Source organism: Scylla paramamosain, unplaced genomic scaffold (genome assembly GCF_035594125.1).
Source record: "Scylla paramamosain isolate STU-SP2022 unplaced genomic scaffold, ASM3559412v1 Contig11, whole genome shotgun sequence".
NCBI lineage: Eukaryota > Metazoa > Arthropoda > Malacostraca > Decapoda > Portunidae > Scylla > Scylla paramamosain.
Window position 1 is genome coordinate 659,059 of NW_026973676.1, and position 19,338 is coordinate 678,396.

Consider the following 19,338-nt stretch of genomic DNA (forward strand, 5'->3'; position numbering starts at 1 on the left):
AACAAAAATCTAATAAAAAAAATGCCCACTGAAATGCCAGTCCCTAAAAGGGTCAAAGCAGTGGTCAAAAATTGGTGGATAAGTGTCTTGAAACCTCCCTCTTGAAGGAATTCAAGTCATAGGAAGGTGGAAATACAGAAGCAGACAAGGAGTTCCAGAGTTTACCAGAGAAAGGGATGAATGATTGAGAATACTGGTTAACTCTTGCGTTAGAGAGGTGGACAGAATAGGAGTGAGAGAAAGAAGAAAGTCTTGTGCAGCGAGGCCGCGGAAGGAGGGGAGGCATGCAGTTAGCAAGATCAGAAGAGCAGTTAGCATGAAAATAGCGGTAGAAGACAGCAAGAGATGCAACATTGCGGCGGTGAGAGAGAGGCTGAAGACAGTCAGTTAGAGGAGAGGAGTTGATGAGACGAAAAGCTTTTGATTCCACCCTGTCTACAACAGCAGTATGAGTGGAACACCCCCAGACATGTGAAGCATACTCCATACATGGACGGATAAGGCCCTTGTACAGAGTTAGTAGCTGGGGGGGTGAGAAAAACTGGCGGAGACGTCTCAGAACACCTAACTTCATAGAAGCTGTTTTAGCTAGAGATGAGATGTGAAGTTTCCAGTTCAGATTATAAGTAAAGGACAGACCGAGGATGTTCAGTGTAGAAGAGGGGGACAGTTGAGTGTCATTGAAGAAGAGGGGATAGTTGTCTGGAAGATTGTGTCGAGTTGATAGATGGAGGAATTGAGTTTTTGAGGCATTGAACAATACCAAGTTTGCTCTGCCCCAATCAGAAATTTTAGAAAGATCAGAAGTCAGGCGTTCTGTGGCTTCCCTGCGTGATATGTTTACCTCCTGAAGGGTTGGACGTCTATGAAAAGACGTGGAAAAGTGCAGGGTGGTATCATCAGCATAGGAGTGGATAGGACAAGAAGTTTGGTTTAGAAGATCATTAATGAATAATAAGAAGAGAGTGGGTGACAGGACAGAACCCTGAGGAACACCACTGTTAATAGATTTAGGAGAAGAACAGTGACCGTCTACCACAGCAGCAATAGAACGGTCAGAAAGGAAACTTGAGATGAAGTTACAGAGAGAAGGATAGAAACCGTAGGAGGGTAGTTTGGAAATCAAAGCTTTGTGCCAGACTCTATCAAAGGCTTTTGATATGTCCAAGGCAACAGCAAAAGTTTCACCAAAGTCTCTAAAAGAGGATGACCAAGACTCAGTAAGGAAAGCCAGAAGATCACCAGTAGAGCGGCCTTGACGGAACCCATACTGGCGATCAGATAGAAGGTTGTGAAGTGATAGATGTTTAAGAATCTTCCTGTTGAGGATAGATTCAAAAACTTTAGATAAGCAGGAAATTAAAGCAATAGGACGGTAGTTTGAGGGATTAGAGCGGTCACCCTTTTTAGGAACAGGTTGAATGTAGGCAAACTTCCAGCAAGAAGGAAAGGTAGATGTTGACAGACAGAGCTGATAGAGTTTGACTAGGCAAGGTGCAAGCACGGAGGCACAGTTTCGGAGAACAATAGGAGGGAACCCATCAGGTCCATAAGCCTTCTGAGGGTTTAGGCCAGCGAGGGCATGGAAAACATCATTACGAAGAATTTTAATACGAGGCATGAAGTAGTCAGAGGGTGGAGGAGAGGGAGGAACAAGCCCAGAATCGTCCAAGGTAGAGTTTTTAGCAAAGGTTTGAGCAAAGAGTTCAGCTTTAGAAATAGATGTGATAGCAGTGGTGCCATCTGGTTGAAGTAGAGGAGGGAAAGAAGAAGAAGTAAAGTTATTGGAAATATTTTTGGCTAGATGCCAGAAATCACGAAGGGAGTTAGATCTTGAAAGGTTTTGACATTTTCTGTTAATGAAGGAGTTTTTGGCTAGTTGGAGAACAGACTTGGCATGGTTCCGGGCAGAAATATAAAGTGCATGAGATTCTGGTGAAGGAAGGCTTAAGTACCTTTTGTGGGCCACCTCTCTATCATGTATAGCACGAGAACAAGCTGTGTTAAACCAAGGTTTAGAAGGTTTAGGACGAGAAAAAGAGTGAGGAATGTACGCCTCCATGCCAGACACTATCACCTCTGTTATGCGCTCAGCACACAAAGACGGGTTTCTGACACGGAAGCAGTAGTCATTCCAAGGAAAATCAGCAAAATACCGCCTCAGGTCCCCCCAACTAGCAGAGGCAAAACGCCAGAGGCACCTTCGCTTAGGAGGATCCTGAGGAGGGATTGGAGTGATAGGACAAGATAAAGATATGAGATTGTGATCGGAGGAGCCCAATGGAGAAGAAAGGGTGACAGCATAAGCAGAAGGATTAGAGGTCAGGAAAAGGTCAAGAATGTTGGGCGTATCTCCAAGACGGTCAGGAATACGAGTAGGGTATTGCACCAATTGCTCTAGGTCATGGAGGATAGCAAAGTCAGTCCGGAGGAAAGGCAGTCCGACCTGGGGACATTTATGGTCCCCTCCCCAGATGGGGACTCCGAGGCTGGTGTAGGAGTCGCCATGATTTTAAAATTTTTTGAGTGAAGGGTGTGTGTGTTATTAGGTGCTTGTAGTTTTGTGTGGAGGAAGAGAGTTGTCTTTAGAGGGCAGGCTGTGACTACCCCCTTGTGTTGTGAGACACAAAGGGAAACGTTCAGTGAGGTCACAGCTGGGTTTAATGATAAGTTCACAGCACCCCCTGAACAGTGCTTTAGACCTCACTGGGAGTAATTATCGTTTCGGCAGGTGTCTACTGCCTCCTCCTCCATATATATATATATATATATATATATATATATATATATATATATATATATATATATATATATATATATATATATATGTAATGAGTGCAAAACTAGGGCACAGTTAACCTACCTTAATTAGGCTCACCAAGCACTCACCACAAGAACCCACTGATTAATTTAAACCTCCTGCTTAGGTTCACAGAAACCTGGGCCACAATTTAAAAATTTAATGATTGAATACATAATAAAGAAAACACAAATGAGTACATAATAAAGAAAACACAAATAAAATATGAGTGCTTAACACTCTTAGAGGCCACACTGCTGGCACTCCAAAATACCTGATCCCATGAGAAAATGGGTAAATCCACATACAAATAAACAGGAGAAATAAACACTTCACGCACCAACACAAGAAATGTTATATGCCACTGACAGTCCCACCCTAACCAGTACCCCCAGGACCCTCACACCCTATTGGCCCAACCGCACACCGACCCAACGCGCTGAAGGTACGCCACTACCACTACCCTGAAGTACTGCAGCTCTTCCTCCATGCACGGCGGTACTAACACCATAGCAGCCAGGGACAGCAAGTTCCTCACTGCAGCCTCCTAGTTCACAGTATCTGCTACGGTGCCACCTCACTGACGTCCCACAGCACACTGCCAAGACCAAACTCCTGCCAACCAAGCGTACAAATCACCACCCTATCTCCCAATAATGTCCCCCAATGTACACTGTTTCACCATGAAAGAATACAACAAATCCCAATAACATACCTGCAAATCAAATGGCAAATCCACCACTACTCTGCACCCTGTCTCTCTCTCGCTCGCCTCTCCCGCCAAAATTCCCACAACAACAAACCTCCAGGGCCTTAAGACTCGTTTTGGCGGGACTCGCTGACTAGTCTGTGAGCCTCTCGCAGGCGCGCCCACTTCAACTTCTTACATATATATAATATATGGAGGAGGAGGCAGTAGACACCTGCCGAAACGATAATTACTCCCAGTGAGGTCTAAAGCACTGTTCAGGGGGTGCTGTGAACTTATCATTAAACCCAGCTGTGACCTCACTGAACGTTTCCCTTTGTGTCTCACAACACAAGGGGGTAGTCACAGCCTGGTATGGTTATAATGGTTTATTTATTTGTTAGTTCATTTAGAATTATCTACGATGTTGGCCTGAATACTTAGAGAGAGAGAGAGAGAGAGAGAGAGAGAGAGAGAGAGAGAGAGAGAGAGAGAGAGAGAGAGAGAGAGAAAAAAAATAGTGATGGATTAATTTCAGTCTCAAAAAAAGAACTATAATTCATAGTTTTGAACCATTACTTAAAGATATGAAACACATAAGGATTGAGTCACTTCATAATTTAAATTTAATCGTTCATTTGACTTTGTTCTATTGAAGCTTTAGGCCCTTATTATTAACTCATCACATTATGTATTTAATTTTTTTTACATATTCGTCAATATAGTAGGAGGTGGATAGTTTTTTACTGATCCCATGGGTATATTGTTTTTAAATATTCAATGAAAGACGTTTGGAGAACGTCAAACTTTCTTTGCCACAGAGAGAATGAGAGGACGGGTAAGAGCTGTAGCTGCTTATTTTTATTTTTATTTTTATTTTTATTTTTCATGTTTTAATAAGCTTGCTGTTGTCGTAGGTCGTAGTTATGGTAGATAAGACTTAGGCCCCGAGCACACTAGCCACTCTGTGGCGCCACAAGTGGCCGCGCAAAGTGGCGGGCCAGAGCACACTAGCCACTTTTTAGAGCCACAAGTTGCGACCACATGTGACGACCACATGTGGTTATGTTTTGAATACCCGGCCACATTTGGTCGCCACACCTCACTTCTACGAAGTTTCCTGCATCACTGATTAGCAGCCACATGTGGTCGCCAGAGGTCGCTAGTGTGCTCTCAGCCAGCCACAAAACGCCGCCACAAAATGCGCTGTTTGTGGCGGGGACGAGCGACAGCTTGCCACAGTCGCGAGCCACAGACACAAGTGTGATCGACAAAGCTTGAAAACAATGGGAACCTATGGGAGAAAATATCCCCGCCACAAAACGCAGCCACTTGTGGCTCTACAAAGTCGCTAGTGTGCTCGGGGCCTTAAACTGATCGCCAGTCAGTTAGGGAGGATGAAAGAAAACTGATTATTGGCCAAAAAGAGATGTGGGAAGGAGCTGCTGCCGGTGATATAATTAATCTTTCTAAGTTTCAATGAGCTGTTGTCGTAGATTACCACAATGATAGATAAGCGCTTGATAGTTTTGATAAGTATCCCTTGACAGGAAATATTTCGGGAACACTTGCTAATGTTATGAGAGGACAGAGTTGATCCACGCGGCCGTTCTCTCGTCATAACCAGAGATGATTAGTGTTATACGACTCTTATATACTTTGATTTTCGTGTGTCAGTGCGTCATGCTGGTCATCTTGTTAAGTAGCTTGGGTAAAGCTGAGTGAGGAATGAGTCTGCAGCGTAGGATTACTGAGACTGACGTGGCTTGGTTGAAGCGAAGTGTGGTGTCCTCCGTGGTGTGCTGTGGTCAGGTGTTGTTTGATGTGTGCTTGTCGTGGTGGTGTGTGGTGTGGTGGTGTACTGAGGTATAGTGGGGCCGAGATCTGGTGTAAGTGTGGTGTGGTGTGACTAAGGTGTTGTGGGTTTATGTGTAGTGTGGCGTGTGGTGTGGTGAGGCCTAGACTTGCTTCAGGTTTGGTGTGGCTGAGGTATTGTGGGGTGTGGTACGTCGTGGTGTGACAGGTTGTGTGGTGTGTGGTGTGGTGTGACTGTTGTGTGGTTCGTGGTGTGACAGGTGAATGCAGATGAACAGCTCAGTGCACTGACACACTCCCTGTAGTACATGAAATTTCACTAAACCTGTCATTATACTTCATGAGATTTATGAGTCCATCCTTTGAGTGGCATTGTGTCCACTTATGCACCATTGTATTGCATGGGTGGAGTTTGTTAGCCTGATTGATCACACAGCATGGGAGGACAGAGGTGGGAGGGTAAGGCAAGGGAGGGGAGCAGAAGGGACAAGAGGAAGCTAAGCTAGGATGTGATTAGGGCACCTTGTATATACATATTTCCTTGGTCCTGCATCTCCTCTTATTTTTGGGGGGCTGTTACTGACAATAACTACATTATTCACTTAGGTGATGGCAGGAAAAATTTGTTTTGACGTGCATGACAGGGTAGGTTTGATTTAAGTCAAATTATTTAAGTTTATTTAAATTATAGTAAAAAATAATTATTTAAATCAAAATTAAATATACTGTACTCAAAATTATTGAAATGTTACATTGGGTCAAATATCTAATGATATATATATATATATATATATATATATATATATATATATATATATATATATATATATATATATATATATATATATATATTTTTTTTTTTTTTTTTTTTTTTTTTTTACTGTACTTTTATGTTTGATTGGAGTTCCACTTCTTTTTCTTTGTATTTATGTATAGTTACTTTAACCTAACAGATCTGATTAAGCTATGATTTTTATGTGAAAAACTCCTCTTGGGTAATGTATATTAAAGTACAGTTTCATTTAACACTGGCCAAGTTTGATACAAGAAAATGGCCTCATAAGACTGAAACAAATAGTTACTGGAACAACCCCTAAACCCCTAAAGGACAGGAACATTCCTCATGGACACCCCTCCAACCTGGGCTGGTTTTCACAATTCAGTGAAAATAGGTCATGTTCCATCAATTTCTCAACTCTGCTTTGACCAACTACTTAACATGTAATAGCATCACACTTATCAATTCTTCCTCTTCAATCTTCTGCCACCGTGAACTTTGGAAAATTTGAAATTTGAAATTATAGGTCAACTATAGAAGCCACCTGCCTCTACATTGCATCAACTATAGACACCATCCACCCTATAAGGGTTAAACCAGTAAAGTGCCTGGAAGGCGATTGACGAGCGAAGCTGTCAGTAATGAAACAGTGGAAGCACCCTGCAGATTGTGCACTTGACTAATATTCAGATCACTCTAGCAAAAAACATTGCAAGAGTCGAATGGTTGTGCTATGTACTGTTGGATAGGAAATTTCATTTTGTGTTTATTGGTGTCCACTTTTGTTGAGACAAACAAAAGTTGATGAAAACCTGCAAAAACTGAAGTTTGGTTTACAAAATCCCAATTTTGACACACTTCTACTTTTTACAAGTTACCCTTTGACTTCAGCCAATAGAAGAGATGAAAGCTATATCATATAAAATTGATAGAGTTGTGTTGTCATATGGTGCAAATTTTGTTACAATCGGCTATGTTGTTGAAGAGATATTAGTGTTTGAAGAGTGTTATAGTTGAGCTGGGCTGGATCAGGCAGCTCAAAATGAAACAACAATCTCCTTAGAAAACTTTGCTTTGCTTTATATAAAAAATCTGATGTAAATCAAGTAAATAGATTTTTTATTTTATTTGTTTTAAATCATGATTTTATTCAACTCTTGTACAAATATGTTTTGTTACTTTTGTTATGTTAGTTTTAATTGCAATGTTGCTTTCAAGGGACAAGAATGTACAGCAAGAACTTGCAGAACTCGGACAGAAGTGAATTACTGGATCTGAACACCTGATTAGGTAAAGAAGCACAGCTGCACAAGCAAAGAAGAAACACTACTACCATGAATGCCCAAGACTTGTATGACAATGTGCTGCAGGGAAGGGAGTGTAAGTCATTTCAGTTCAGTGATGATAACTTCTCACCCAAGTCTAACCTGGCTGTGTCCCCACACTACACCACCCTCTCTGGCATTCCATGCCGATGACTCTCACTCTCCTCCAGTACTTGTGACACGCCTCGGTCCAGCCTCTTTGACTCAACTGAATTTTCAATCAGCTTATCGCCAGACAACCATGGTTCCAACTGTGGGCACATTTATCCCATAGAACGATCACATTCAGAAATGGGTGCCAGTACTGTGGAGACCAAACTCAGGAAACTGGATCCACTCAGGTCATCCTCTGACCCAGAGATGAATTGTTGCCACTCGGAAACTCATGTCTCTATAATGAAGGCTTTAAACAAAAGTTATAAACGTGAAGAGAATCTCACTGGTGACTTCTCCAAGGCTCTGTTGCTTCCTATCCTTGAGATTGGGAAACACCCAGACCTTCAGTCTATAAATGTTCATACTCTAGCTGATGTTATTGAGGGCAAGTACAATGATAAACTTGCCTCCTACAGAATTATTGACTGTAGGTACCCGTATGAATATGACGGAGGGCACATAAAGGGGGCAGAATTGCGGCACTTGCCAGAGTTAGTGACTCAGAACCCAAGAGCTAAGAAAGGTGTTTCACTTATGCCACTATAAGGCCTTCCTTGAGCTTATTTCATTATTTTCCCTATATCATTCTCTCCATCTTATGTTCTACAGTCCCTCCTTTCTAATGCATGAGACTTGCATTGCTCAAACTAAACTTTTTATTGGGCTTATTAGAAATTAGGTCATTTATTGTTTAATTGTGTTATTTTACTGAGGATGTTTAATATTTTCATGTCATTCATCCATTAACAAACCTTTTTATTGGCTTTATTAGAGATTAGGTAATTTATTTTATTTAATTGTGTTATTTGACTGAGGTTGTTTAATATTTTCATGTCCTTCATTCCTTCCTGTCAAATTCATTAACCTTGCAATGTTCAGACAACACTTGTATAGTGTGAATACTTTGGTATTTTTTGTTTTGTTTTACTGAGATTGTTTAATATTTTTATATCATCCACAAATTCACAAAACTTGCAATACTTAAACAAAACCTCTAATCTCTGGATTGGAGATTGGAGATTGGAGGCATTCTGTTCTGTCTTACTGTGTTCTGTTTTACTTATATAATCTGTGGATTGGAGATCAGGCATTCTGTTCTGTCTTACTCTGTTGTTTTATTTATTTAATCTATGGATTAGAGATCAGGCATTCTATTCTGTCTTACTGTGTTCTGTTTTACTTATTTTCATATGTCCTGTCAAATTTGTGAGACTCACAATACTCAAACAAAATTTGCAATGTATGGATTGCAGATTAGGTATTTTATTCTGTTTCATTGTGTTCTGTTTCACTAAGATTATTTAATATTTTCAGCCCAAGAGTGACACCACCATTGATGAGACACCCGAGGACAACCTCTGGCTACAACTGGGCTTTACTGTGGACTCTGAGACAGGTAAGCTTTGGGGATCATTAGCTTTAGTCATCAATACTTAATTAGCATTGGTGAAAACTAGTGTGCATTCTTTCATTTATTTTTAAGAGGTTGCCATTTCTGTGATAGTGGTGCCTTAAGCTGACTAATGTTCTTTTATGTAGAGAGACAAGAATATGATGTACTATCTAACAATTTAATATTGTCTTAGCTAAGTAAATGCTCACAATTGGCCAGTTATAAAGACCTGGCCATTTCTGCAACAGTAGCATCTCATGTTGACTGAAGTTTTACCATCTTAGAGAGAGAAAAAAAAAGGATGCATTCATTGTGTAGCTATTCATATATTAGCTGACACTGTGCCTCCATGATAAAGTGGGTCGTGTACTTGACTACGAATCTGTGGGCCCTGATTTGAATCTGGGCTGGGGCAGTTGATGCATAGTTCACCCATTTGTCATCCTTTGGATTGGTTGGTAAAGACTACCTGGGGAAGCATGGGGAAGGTAAACTATGGAAAATTGAATATCCCTTACCTCTGTGCCCTTGGGTAAGGGATATAATCCATCTCAGTTTCAGTGGTGTACACAGAGATGAGGTCATGTGCAGCTATAACTTGTGCTCCCAATTTTACCTTGACCTCAAATGTATGCTCATGAATGCCTGTTTATGTCTGTGATGCACAGTTGCAGGGTCTTTTAATCAGAATGAGTATGGTATGGTCTCGTGGAATGTCAGTTCACCTATTAATGCTTAGATTTCTTCATAAATACCTCTTCTAGTGTCTCAGGCACATTGACAATCTGCTGAAGATATTGGTAATGCTCCATACTCTTGGATATCTTGGTGTTGAAGGTTTGGATCAAGGCATAAGCTAGCTAACTCTCTCTCTCTCTCTCTCTCTCTCTCTCTCTCTCTCTCTCTCTCTCTCTCTCTCTCTCTCTCTCTCTCTCTCTCTCTCTCTCTCTCTCTCTCTCTCTCTCTTGCTTTCATTAATGATTCATGATTCAGAGTCCTGCAGAAAGAGTGAAGTCTGTGCTGCTTGGCAGATGCAGATGACAAGGTTGATCTTAACTTAGTATTTTGGAAAGGGAGGATTGGCTTGGTTTGATGCTGAAATTGGCTGCTCCTGGCTTGTTCCTTACTCCTGATAGAATGAGCCAATTTCAAGTCTGGTACTCCTTCCATCACTACATTAAAATCTACTTCCTCATTCTCTTCTTTGCTTTCTCATGGTGAACTGCTGGAGACATTTGATTCTTCTTTGTTGTAAGGAGAGCTGTAGCCTCTGTATGGGAGACATTAAAGAAAGTATCCACTTTCAGTGGCTTCATATCCATAGTCTGAGTGTAACATTCTGGAGTGATATGTGGTGAAAAGATCCTTCTCTTGATCTGATCCTTAATGCAGCATCTGTTTGTGCATTCATGACAGTTCTCCATTCATCACTAATAAACATGACCTCTTCTTTGTTTCACAGATATCCCTCTTACATATGATGCTCTTCACACCATCTGTCCATTTCATTTCTGGTTCTCTTCTCAGCCTTACACCTCACACATCCTCACCACTTAGCCCTGTTCTTCCTCTCAGCATGCCCAAACCATTAGTGATAGGAGGTATAAAGCCCCTCAGATTGTTTGGGACTGGAATTGCTTATGGTCCTGATGTCCAAGGCACTGCACTTTATACCTCATGGTAGAAATATTTGTCCCACCTTCAGATATATTTTTCAAGTGTTTTTCTGATGCTCCAAAGGGAAGGCATGTTATTGTCATTACACTTTCTGCTCTACTCAGTCAGCCTATTCTCTTTCCACATCAGTTATCCTTCACATTTCATTGTTCACAACTGACTCATTATTCAATCCTTATGTGTTACTCCAGACATACTCTTCAGATATCTCATCTCAATGACATTCATTTTCCCTCTCTCCTTGGTTTCCGAGTTTCATGTTTCAGTTTCATTAAATATAGTCACCACTAATACCCCATCCTAAAAGTTTTCTTTGCATTTATTGGAGGTAAAATACATCCATATATATACAGTTTTCAGTCTTCCCCACACCTTTCTTGCATCATTCATTCTAATTTTCATTCATGCACATATTCTTCCATCCACAGCAACTTACAAACCTAAGCTGCTTAAAACAGGCTACTTCATACGGTCTTAATCACCTATATCTTCCCACCTGGTTGGCATCCTCCTTGAAGAGGGTAGCCAGGTCAAGACATACAACATGCCTTGTCTTATTGTAGAAACAAAAATACTGAACAGAAATTCCCTCTCCTTTCACTGCACCCCTCTCAGTTACCTTTTCTAAAAGAAGCAGTATTTTTTTCAAGGTAGCTGTAAAGTGTACAGTGAGGCTGTATCTTCCTGCCACAGAAGGGAATCTTGACTATAACCAACAGAAATGAGCAGATGACATGATTGGGTTTTGCACAACAATGCAGAATGAGTGTGCTGCTTTATGTGTCTTCCTACCACAGAAGGAAATCTTGACTATAACTAATGGAAATGAGCAGATGACATGATTGGGTTTAGCACAGCAGTGCACAATTAGGTTGCTGCTTCATTATGATGGCACACTTTGCCTTATGATTACTAGTTATCTCCATATATATTATATGAATGTGAAATAGCCAGAACTTCAGCCAGCTTGAAGTACAGTTCCCTCTACTTCCATGTTCATCACTTAGCATTGCCTGTGTGTGAATTGTCTGCTGTGAACCACTGCACCTGATTCGACTTACATCTAAGACACGTTCCACTCGTTATGAGTAAGAGGGAGGGTGATGGAGGGATTGATGAGATTTGTCTGAGGTATGAGTGAAAGCAGGTGGTTCACAACATTGGCAGTGCTAAGTGATGAACATGGAAGTGGAGGGGACTGTACTGATTTGAAAATTATATGAAATTTCATGCACAGTGTTATCTCATAAGGAAACAGTATTGTACTTCACTCTAGCAGCATTGCATTTGCCTCATATGCCCCACCACTAAGTCATCCTTGGTAACCTGCCAGGAGGAGGCAGTAGACACCTGCCGAAACGATAATTACTTCCAGTGAGGTCTAAAGCACTGTTCAGGGGGTGCTGTGAACTTATCATTAAACCCAGCTGTGACCTCACTGAACGTTTCCCTTTGTGTCTCACAACACAAGGGGGCAGTCACAGCCTGCCCTCTAAAGACAACTCTCTTCCTCCACACAAAACTACAAGCACCTAATAACACACACACCCTTCACTCAAAAATTTTAAAATCATGGCAACTCCTACACCAGCCTCGGAGTCCCCATCTGGGGAGGGGTCCATAAATGTCCCCAGGTCGGACTGCCTTTCTGTCGACGACCCCAAGTGTCTTGACACCCCCTTCAACTTTTTCTTCATTAACTTCTGCAACATTCGCGGTCTAAGATCTAATTTTCAATCTGTATAACACCACCTCTCCTCTTCTAAACCTCATCTTCTTTTCCTCACTGAAACTCAGGTGTCTGAGGCAACTGACAGTAGCCCCTTTTCTGTTCCCTCCTACTTTCTCTATCCTCATTTTCGATCCAAAGCTGGATGCTGCGTTTATGTGCGCAATGACTTAACCTGCTCTCGTGCCCACGCTCTTGAATCTTCCAAGTTTTCCACCATCTGGCTACGACTACAGAACCACTCTCATACTAAATTTATCTGTGCTGTATACCTCTCTCCTAACTCCTCTGACTATAAGAAATTCTTTGACTACTTAACTTCCAAAGTGGAGCACATTCTGACCCTCTTCCCTTTTGCAGAGATCTCCATTCTTGGAGACTTCAATGTTCACCACCAGCTTTGGCTTTCCTCTCCCTTCACTGACCATCCTGGTGAACTAGCCTACAACTTTGCTATCCTTCATGACCTAGAGCAATTGGTGCAACACCCTACTCGTATTCCTGACCGTCTTGGAGATACGTCCAACATTCTTGACCTTTTCCTGACCTCTAATCCTTCTGCTTATGCTGTCACCCTTTCTTCTCCGTCGGGCTCCTCCGATCACAATCTCATATCTTTATCTTGTCCTATCACTCCAATCCCTCCTCAGGATCCCCCTAAGCGAAGGTGCCTCTGGCGTTTTGCCTCTGCTAGTTGGGGGGACCTGAGGAGGTATTTTGCTGATTTTCCTTGGAATGACTACTGCTTCCGTGTCAGAGACCCGTCTTTGTGTGCTGAGCGCATAACAGAGGTGATAGTGTCTGGCATGGAGGCGTACATTCCTCACTCTTTTTCTCGTCCTAAACCTTCTAAACCTTGGTTTAACACAGCTTGTTCTCGTGCTATACATGATAGAGAGGTGGCCCACAAAAGGTACTTAAGCCTTCCATCACCAGAATCTCATGCACTTTATATTTCTGCCCGGAACCATGCCAAGTCTGTTCTCCAACTAGCCAAAAACTCCTTCATTAACAGAAAATGTCAAAACCTTTCAAGATCTAACTCCCCTCGTGATTTCTGGCATCTAGCCAAAAATATCTCCAATAACTTTGCTTCTTCTTCTTTCCCTCCTCTACTTCAGCCAGATGGCACCACTGCTATCACATCTATTTCTAAAGCTGAACTCTTTGCTCAAACCTTTGCTAAAAACTCTACCTTGGACGATTCTGGGCTTGTTCCTCCCTCTCCTCCACCCTCTGACTACTTCATGCTACCTATTAAAATTCTTCGCAATGATGTTTTCCATGCCCTCGCTGGCCTAAACCCTCGGAAGGCTTATGGACCTGATGGGGTCCCTCCTATTGTTCTCCGAAACTGTGCCTCCATGCTTGCACCTTGCCTAGTCAAACTCTTTCAGCTCTGTCTGTCAACATCTACCTTTCCTTCTTGCTGGAAGTTTGCCTACATTCAACCTGTTCCTAAAAATGGTGACCGCTCTAATCCCTCAAACTACCATCCTATTGCTTTAATTTCCTGCTTATCTAAAGTTTTTGAATCTATCCTCAACAGGAAGATTCTTAAACATCTATCACTTCACAACCTTCTATCTGATTGCCAGTATGGGTTCCGTCAAGGCCGCTCTACTGGTGATCTTCTAGCTTTCCTTACTGAGTCTTGGTCATCCTCTTTTAGAGATTTTGGTGAAACTTTTGCTGTTGCCTTGGACATATCAAAAGCCTTTGATAGAGTCTGGCACAAAGCTTTGATTTCCAAACTACCCTCTTACGGTTTCTATCCTTCTCTCTGTAACTTCATCTCAAGTTTTCTTTTTGACCGTTCTATTGCTGCTGTGGTAGATGGTCACTGTTCTTCTCCTAAATCTATTAACAGTGGTGTTCCTCAGGGTTCTGTCCTGTCACTCACTCTCTTCTTATTATTCATTAATGATCTTCTAAACCAAACTTCTTGTCCTATCCACTCCTACGCTGATGATACCACCCTGCACTTTTCCAAGTCTTTTCATAGACGTCCAACCTTTCAGGAGGTAAACATATCACGCAGGGAAGCCACAGAACGCCTGACTTCTGATCTTTCTAAAATTTCTGATTGGGGCAGAGCAAACTTGGTATTGTTCAATGCCTCAAAAACTCAATTCTTCCATCTATCAACTCGACACAACCTTCCAGACAACTATCCCCTCTTCTTCAATGACACTCAACTGTCCCCCTCTTCTACACTGAACATCCTCGGTCTGTCCTTTACTTATAATCTGAACTGGAAACTTCACATCTCATCTCTAGCTAAAACAGCTTCTATGAAGTTAGGTGTTCTGAGACGTCTCCGCCAGTTTTTCTCACCCCCTCAGCTGCTAACTCTGTACAAGGGCCTTATCCATCCATGTATGGAATATGCTTCACATGTCTGGGGGGTTCCACTCATACTGCTCTTCTAGACAGGGTGGAATCAAAAGCTTTTCGTCTCATCAACCCCTCTCCTCTAACTGACTGTCTTCAGCCTCTCTCTTACCGCCGCAATGTTGCATATCTAGCTGTCTTCTACCGCTATTTTCATGCTTACTGCTCTTTTGATCTTGCTAACTGCATGCCTCCCCTCCTTCCGCGGTCTCGCTGCACAAGACTTTCTTCTTTCTCTCACCCCTATTCTGTCCACCTCTCTAACGCAAGAGTTAACCAGTATTCTCAGTCATTCATCCCTTTCTCTGGTAAACTCTGGAACTCCCTGCCTGCTTCTGTATTTCCACCTTCCTACGACTTGAATTCCTTCAAGAGGGAGGTTTCAAGACACTTATCCACCAATTTTTGACCACTGCTTTGACCCTTTTATGGGACTGGCATTTCAGTGGGCATTTTTTTATTAGATTTTTGTTGCCCTTGGCCAGTATCCTTCCTACATAAAAAAAAAAAAAAAAATGTTAGTAAAAGAAGAAAAAAAGTGCATATAAAACCGCTCTTTGTGATTGGGCGTAATTACAGAGGACATTATGTTTGAGGACATTACGTTGAGGAAAGGATGATGGTAAGACTGTGGAAAGAGAGTGTGTCTGGCCACTATTATCTTTCCATTTCTGACAGACACAGGGTACATTGGTTAAGCTCTCAGTGTAGCCTACTCTGGGATGCGAAAGACAATGGATGTGTTGAGGAAAGGATGATGATAAGGCTGTGTGTGGAAGGTTGGGCTGAGGGGGCAATGTGGGTGTGTGGCAGCGCGTCATTAGGACCCTGCCTTGCTCCTCCCACCTGTCACTTTGTCCTTACATTAGCCATTATTTGGAGCCATTTCAGTCATGTTGGGAAGAGGTGGGACAATGGCAGAAGCAAAAGGTGGTGGTAATATTTTTCTCTACTATTTGCTCTGTCTTCACTTGGGCTTGACAAGAAAGGAATTTCTTCTTAAAGTTTTCAATTATGTGCATTTCCTATGCATTCTTGTCTTGCATTCTTAAATTTGTGCCTTGTATTTCTGTACTTATTTGTATTTTTCATCATGGCCTTTAACTTGTGTGTAATGAATAAGTAAAATCTTCACTAAAAAGGCTGAAGGACAGAGAGCTTCATCATAGATTATAAAAATGTTGTGCACATGAATTATTAGTTTTCCCCCAAAAGGTAGCATGCTGAAGGATAGAAAGCTTCATCATATATTATAAGAATGTTGTGCACAGTATTTGATCATGAGAGAAGGTTGTAGGGGAAGGAAGGTAGTCACCAGGGAGACAAAGACTGTGGTTGTAGTAGGTGGTCAGAATTTTGTGGCCTATGATTAATGGATTTTGGATTTTATACCCATAGCCACAGAGGCTCACGGGTAGTAGGGAGCCACCTTAAGGAATGTGACCATCTTTTCGTTGGTGGGGGAGGGAATGGTAAAGTTCACTCAGCAATTCCCACACAAGTCATGATGGGAGCTTATTGCTACTACACCATATTGCTTACTTAACTCTAGAAATATAAGATAATGAGTAATATTGTTGTTAAAAGAGATAGTTAAATAAATTAGTGGATGAAAGGTGGGTATTTTTTTCATCTTGAAGTGGCATCTTGAAAGGCAAGGAGAATACATTTAGTTGAAGTTTTATACTGCAGTAAGTAGGATTGTACAGGAAGGTGTGATGTCTTCTTGGTATGATATATGTTCCCTGATAACTGCTAAGAATTCATATTTTTTTTTATTTAGTTGCAGTAATATGCAAAGTTTGAGTCACTTTTGTGTCTGTATTTATAGTTATTCTTTTTTCATGTCCCCATTATTATCTCCTCTTCTACTCTACTCCTCCAGATATATTAACATTTCTTTGTGAGAAGCTGTATTTGTTATATCATTCAAGCATCTCGCCATCCTCGGCTTTTCTTGGATTCTCTCAAATATGAAGCCTTCGTTCTTGCAATAATGTGTGTGTGTGTGTGTGTGTGTGTGTGTGTGTGTGTGTGTGTGTGTGTGTGTGTGTGTGTGTGTGTGTGTGTGTGTGTATATTTACCTAGTTGTATAATACAGGGTCCGAGCCAAAGCTCAATTAGTCCTGTCTCCATACCCGAATTTGTCCAATTTTTCTTTAAACATGTGCACACTCTTTGCCGCAACTACCTCTTCTTTTAAGTTATTCCATATTTCAACCGTTCGATGCGGAAAGCTGTATTTCTTAATATCTCCCAAACAATGACTCTTCTTTAATTTCTTCATATGTCCCCTTGTACGTCTATCTCCTTCCTCCACTTTTACAACTAGGTCATCTCTGTCTATCTTCTCCATGCCATTTACTAATTTGAACATTGTTATCAGGTCTCCTCTTTCCCTTCTTTCTTGCAGTGTTGGTAATCCAATTTCTTCCAGTCTTTCCTCGTAACTTAGGTCTTCCAATTCAGGTATCATTTTCGTAGCTGTTCTTTGTATTCTTTCCAATTTCCTTATATCTTTCTTCTTGTGTGGAGACTATACCACTGCTGCGTATTCCAGTTTGGGGCGTATCATGTGTGTTATGATTTTCTTCATCATTTCTTTGTCTAGGTAATTAAATGCCACCCTGATATTTGCTAGCAAATTATATGTAGAGCCAAATATTCCATTGATGTGTTTTTCTGGTGATAGCATGTCTTGAATTATTACTCCCAAGTCTTTTTCTTCTTTGCTCTTTCGTATTGTGATTCCTCCCATCTTATACTCCCATGAAGGTCTTCTTTTACTTCTTCCCATCTCCATTACATGGCACTTTTTTATATTGAATTCTAATTTCCATCGTTTACTCCATTCATAAATTCTATCAATATCCCTCTGTAGTTCCTCACAATCCTCTTGGTTCTTTATTACTTTCATCAATTTTGCATCATCTGCAAACATGTTAATGTAGCTATTTAAACCCACAGTCATATCATTTATATAGACCTGAAACATTATAGGTGCCAACACAGACCCTTGTGGTACTCCGCTTGTTACTTCGTACCAACTTGATTTATTATCTCTGATTACTGTGCTCATTTCCCTACCTTGGAGATAATCCTTCATCCACTTAAGTATTTTTCCTTTTAGCCCTCCTCGATGTTCCAGTTTCCATACGAGACTTTTATGTGGAACTGTATCAGAAGCTTTTTTCAGATCTAAATAGACTGCATCAACCCAACCATCTCTCTCTTGTAGTTTATCTATTACTCTTGTATAAAAGCTCAGTAAGTTTGTTACGCAAGATCTCTCTTTCCTGAAACCGAATTGTTTTTCTGTTATTATATTTTCTTGTTCAAGATATTGCACCCATCTGTTTTTAATGACTATTTCACAGAGTTTACTTACAATACTCGTGAGTGAGACTGGTCTGTAATTCAGTGGTTCCATTTTATTACCTCCTTTGTATAACGGTACTATATTTGCTCTCTTCCATTCCTTTGGTACTTTGTGTGTGTGTGTGTGTGTGTGTGTGTGTGTGTGTGTGTGTGTGTGTGTGTGTGTGTGAGTGTGTGTGCGTGTGTCTTGATGAGTGGGCCAAGGGAGGGACATCAGGCTCCCAGCAGGACTCTCAGCTGCCTAGACTCAGGGACTTTTACCACCACCAGTCTTCTTGGTCCCATGCTCACTTGTGTTGTCTTGCATCTTTCTACTTTCATCCTCCTGTCTGCCTGCCTCTGTCTCTCAGTAGTCTGCCAACTCCCCCCCCACCTCTCTCTCTCTCTCTCTCTCTCTCTCTCTCTCTCTCTCTCTCTCTCTCTCTCTCTCTCTCTCTCTCTCTCTCTCTCTCTCTCTCTCTCTCTCTCTCTCTCTCTCTCTCTCTCTCTCTCTCTCTCTCTCTCTCTTATTTCTCCAGCAAATTGCACCATATCAGATACTGTACTTTATAAATCTAATGGAAAATTGAAGAGTTTATGTATTGTATATATTTGTCTCTTATTTCAGACTAGTAAAGTTTTATGTGTGTGTGTGTGTGTGTGTGTGTGTGTGTGTAGGTAAGGATTGAGTGCTGTGGTGGTGTGGACACCAGATAGCTCCTTGCTGTCCTAAACATGCAGATTAGTTGCATTTTTTTTTTTTTTTTTTTTTTTTTTTTTTCAGTACATTTTTTTCATGATTTGGCAAAGTTACTGTGTTGGAACCCTAAGACAAGAAAGAGGTGTATAACTGGCTGTCTTAAAGGTGAAACTCTCCAAGCTCTTGAGGGTTGTGTCACCCATACAGATCACCTCTGTTGAAAGTGACCTTGTGCACACCCTCACATTTACCACAACTCCTCCCAGAACAAAGAGCTTGAATTAGCCACTAAATGAGGTGAACCCTTATAGGATGAAGTCAGCTATTTTTACAGATCATATGGCATCACTTCTGTAAAAATTCATTTTCTAATGTTAATTTATTGGTGAGTTACAGTCTTTTTTATATTTTGTTTATTTATTTATTTTTTTTTTTTGGGGGGGAATATAAATGTGTCATACTCATGTTGAATATGCAATAGATGAAAGAAGTTATTTCTTAATTATACTATTTTATTGATGCAACA

The 19,338-nt window shown here is 41.1% G+C and overlaps 1 protein-coding gene and 1 long non-coding RNA gene across 8 annotated transcripts in view; one reads left to right on the forward strand and one right to left on the reverse strand.

The window, feature by feature from the left end:
* Positions 1–2,945: 2,945 nt before the first annotated feature.
* Positions 2,946–3,832, reverse strand: LOC135097017 (uncharacterized). Its single transcript, XR_010265283.1, has 2 exons — positions 3,516–3,832; positions 2,946–3,443 (listed from the first exon to the last, which is right to left on the reverse strand). It is a non-coding gene; the product is annotated as an uncharacterized LOC135097017 (long non-coding RNA).
* Positions 3,833–4,283: 451 nt separating this feature from the next.
* LOC135097080 (uncharacterized) overlaps positions 4,284–19,338 on the forward strand; it is a 46,118-nt gene continuing 31,063 nt past the window's right edge. For 2 of the 7 annotated variants that reach the window (XM_063998849.1, XM_063998850.1), the window contains exons 1-2: positions 6,195–7,461; positions 8,877–8,958. In XM_063998849.1, the coding sequence (XP_063854919.1) occupies positions 7,420–7,461; positions 8,877–8,958 (124 nt within the window). In that variant the 5' untranslated portion in view covers positions 6,195–7,419. Of the gene's footprint in view, positions 4,327–4,444; positions 4,940–5,174; positions 5,355–6,194; positions 7,462–8,876; positions 8,959–19,338 lie in introns of those variants that run through there. The other 5 variants (XM_063998846.1, XM_063998847.1, XM_063998848.1 and 2 more) reach the window with 5 other exon arrangements.